The sequence below is a fragment of the Cenococcum geophilum genome, assembly GCF_001692895.1.
Source record: "Cenococcum geophilum 1.58 unplaced genomic scaffold K441scaffold_44, whole genome shotgun sequence".
NCBI classification, from domain to species: Eukaryota; Fungi; Ascomycota; class Dothideomycetes; order Gloniales; family Gloniaceae; genus Cenococcum; species Cenococcum geophilum.
In genome coordinates, this window is record NW_027137602.1 from 644,281 (window position 1) to 646,502 (window position 2,222).

A 2,222-nucleotide genomic window follows, 5' to 3' on the forward strand; every position below is an offset into this window, starting at 1 on the left:
CGACGGCATGAAAGAGGTTCGCGCCCGCGGCCGTGAGGTCGGTCATCTGTCGCAACATCTGCTCCACTAAATGGTCTCGCTGCAATACCTCAGAATTCAGATCTAGGCGGCGAATCCAGTATGATGTCAGGCCCTCCCAATGTGGTGGAAGAGCTTCCCAGCGCTCGAAGCCAAGAACCACATCAGTAGCCGCTGCTGGAGGCTCGCTGGAGGCTGCTGATGGATTGGCGTCACTCTGCGATTGCTGCTCTGGGAGCGGTTTTTTACCTTCGCTAGATAGAGACCGCGGTATGCAGCAGTTAGCGTGTAGTAGAGGCTCCGTGGATGCGATATTCAGGGCCTCGATCGCTGTCAGGAAAGTTTTCAGCTCCGATGCCGTAGGACGAATTTCTGGCTCGAGCGCTAACATTTGTCGAACTTCCAGGGCGAGATGACGATCCAACACGGCTGCAACCGGGAGTCTCGAGAACCAGGCATCCTTCTGATCGAGGTTGGCTTGATATGAGAAGTTGAAAAGGCTGTCCTCTTTCGGGCGGAGCTCTTTGAGATCTTCGAGGGTATTTGTCTCAACGTACATCCACATCATCTCTAGAAATATGCAGCCAAGGGCAAAAATATCTGCGGGGCGACCGCATAGTTCACGTGCAGCTACTTCCGGCGCAAAGTATTTTGGTGTCCCGCGCTCGCCTTCCTCGGTGACACTAGAAGCAAGGTAAGAGAAGTCTGTTGAGCTTTCGAAGTCGGTCACCCAAAGGCCGCCGCCTCGTGAGAGCAGAATATTGGAGGGCTTCATGTCTTTATGCTTGATACCTTCACCGTGAAAATAGGCTACTGCTCCAGCGAGACATCCTAAGCTGCGTGATAGACGCCGCGTTATAGCCGTGCGAAGCTCCTGGAGTCCGTCGGTGGGTAAGCCTAGCGCGGTGAGGCGTTCTAGCACTTCGGGATCCTCTATCGCTGTGGAGATACCTAATGTCAGATGTTTCTTGACCACATTTAGGTCCTCCAGGAGTGTTGCTAGGTCGCACACGGCAACAGGCCATATCAAGAGACCGAAGAACTTTCCAAGAGTGTACGACCCAGCAAGCTGCACAATGTGCGTGTGGCTCAACTTTTTCATAATATCAATCTCTTTTCGTTCGCGTGGGCCAAAGCCCGAACGCCGGTATTTCCGTTTCCATGCCAATGCAACGCCCTTGCATCGCGTTTCGTAAACGGGCCCGTTAAGACCTTGACCAAGAAATCGCCCTTGTTGCAGAGGTTCACTTTCATTGCGGGGAAAATCCACGTGGAAGCCTCGGTCACACCAACCCGTAGCGAACATTGGCCTGCCAGGTATTGGGACATTCCCATATGCGCTTTCTTCTTCACGAGTTTCCCCTGACTCATCGCAAATGCTACTGCATTCGCTCGCCATCGTACTAGTGTTATTGTGCTTCGACTCCCGAATGTCGCCTGCCATAGAAGACGCGGTAGAAGGGGGCAATAAGGCAACATCAGTGAGATCAAACCGTGGGACATTTTGCTCCATGATGTAGTGTCTTTGCGTCTCTCTGACGACGGGTTCACTTTTTGATAGGCTTCTGTATCCGGAGTCGTTGGGTTCAGCAAAATCCGGTTCGCCGATATCTAGCAAGTCGTCCATATCGTCCAGAGCATCGTCAATATCAGGTACTCCTATGGTAGGATATTGGTGTATCCAATTACCCAAGGCAGCTCTACCGACTTGGTTCACGTCTTCGGACCTGGCCTGCGGAGAACCAGCACTGCCAGCGATGCTTGTCTGGCTTGACCCGTCACTGGATTCTCCAGAGGCCTCTTCTTGCGTTGTTAACTGGTCGATAGCAAGGCGAACATAAGGAATGTCGTTCAGAGGAAGGCTGGCTTCTTGTGCCTTATGCCTAGCCCTTTCTAACTGCGGATGGTCTTCTGGTGGGTTTCTTATCTCCGCATTGGAGCTTTTCGACTCCGACTCAGTCGCGTCCAGTGATTCTTCAGCACCGCCCTCGGGAAACTCTGGAACTTCAGACTCAGCTCCGCCATCTTTCGCGACGCTGTTGATTATACCCGGTAGCAATGCATTTTCTTCGACGAGATCCGGAGCAAAGGGATACGGGGCGCGAAGCCCTTCTTCCACAACGTAGAGCATCGCTGAAGTACTTCGCACACTGGTGCGTGCGGCCATGCTGGGGCGAAATGGGAATTCAAGAGCGATTCCCAGG

At 53.0% G+C, this 2,222-nt stretch overlaps 1 protein-coding gene across 1 annotated transcript; it reads right to left on the reverse strand.

Annotated features, from left to right (window-relative positions):
• Positions 1-367: 367 nt before the first annotated feature.
• On the reverse strand, positions 368-1,120 carry K441DRAFT_577511 (kinase-like protein; the record flags this gene model as incomplete). The annotated part of the gene is made up of 1 exon (XM_067644244.1): positions 368-1,120. A coding segment is annotated over one exon (753 nt), but the record flags the coding sequence as incomplete, so codon positions are not given.
• Positions 1,121-2,222: the final 1,102 nt, after the last annotated feature.